General features: G+C 68.0%; 1 protein-coding gene across 1 annotated transcript; it reads left to right on the forward strand.

Moving 5' to 3' along the window:
* Window positions 1-291, forward strand: CEBPD (CCAAT enhancer binding protein delta; the record flags this gene model as incomplete). The annotated part of the gene is given in 1 exon segment (XM_014584997.2): window positions 1-291. A coding segment is annotated over 1 exon segment (273 nt), but the record flags the coding sequence as incomplete, so codon positions are not given.

Genomic DNA, 291 nt, shown 5'->3' on the forward strand with positions numbered 1-291 from the left:
AAGAGCAAGGCAAAGAAGACAGTGGACAAGCACAGCGACGAGTACAAGATCCGGCGCGAGCGCAACAACATCGCCGTGCGCAAGAGCCGCGACAAGGCCAAGCGGCGCAACCAGGAGATGCAGCAGAAGCTGGTGGAGCTGTCGGCCGAGAACGAGAAACTGCACCAGCGCGTGGAGCAGCTCACGCGGGACCTGGCCGGCCTCCGGCAGTTCTTCAAGCAGCTGCCCAGCCCGCCCTTCCTGCCGGCCGCCGGGGCCGCCGAGTGCCGGTAACGCGCGGCCCGGGGCGGG

The sequence above is a fragment of the Tupaia chinensis genome, unplaced genomic scaffold (assembly GCF_000334495.1).
Source record: "Tupaia chinensis unplaced genomic scaffold, TupChi_1.0 Scaffold148488_1, whole genome shotgun sequence".
Classification (NCBI taxonomy): domain Eukaryota; kingdom Metazoa; phylum Chordata; class Mammalia; order Scandentia; family Tupaiidae; genus Tupaia; species Tupaia belangeri.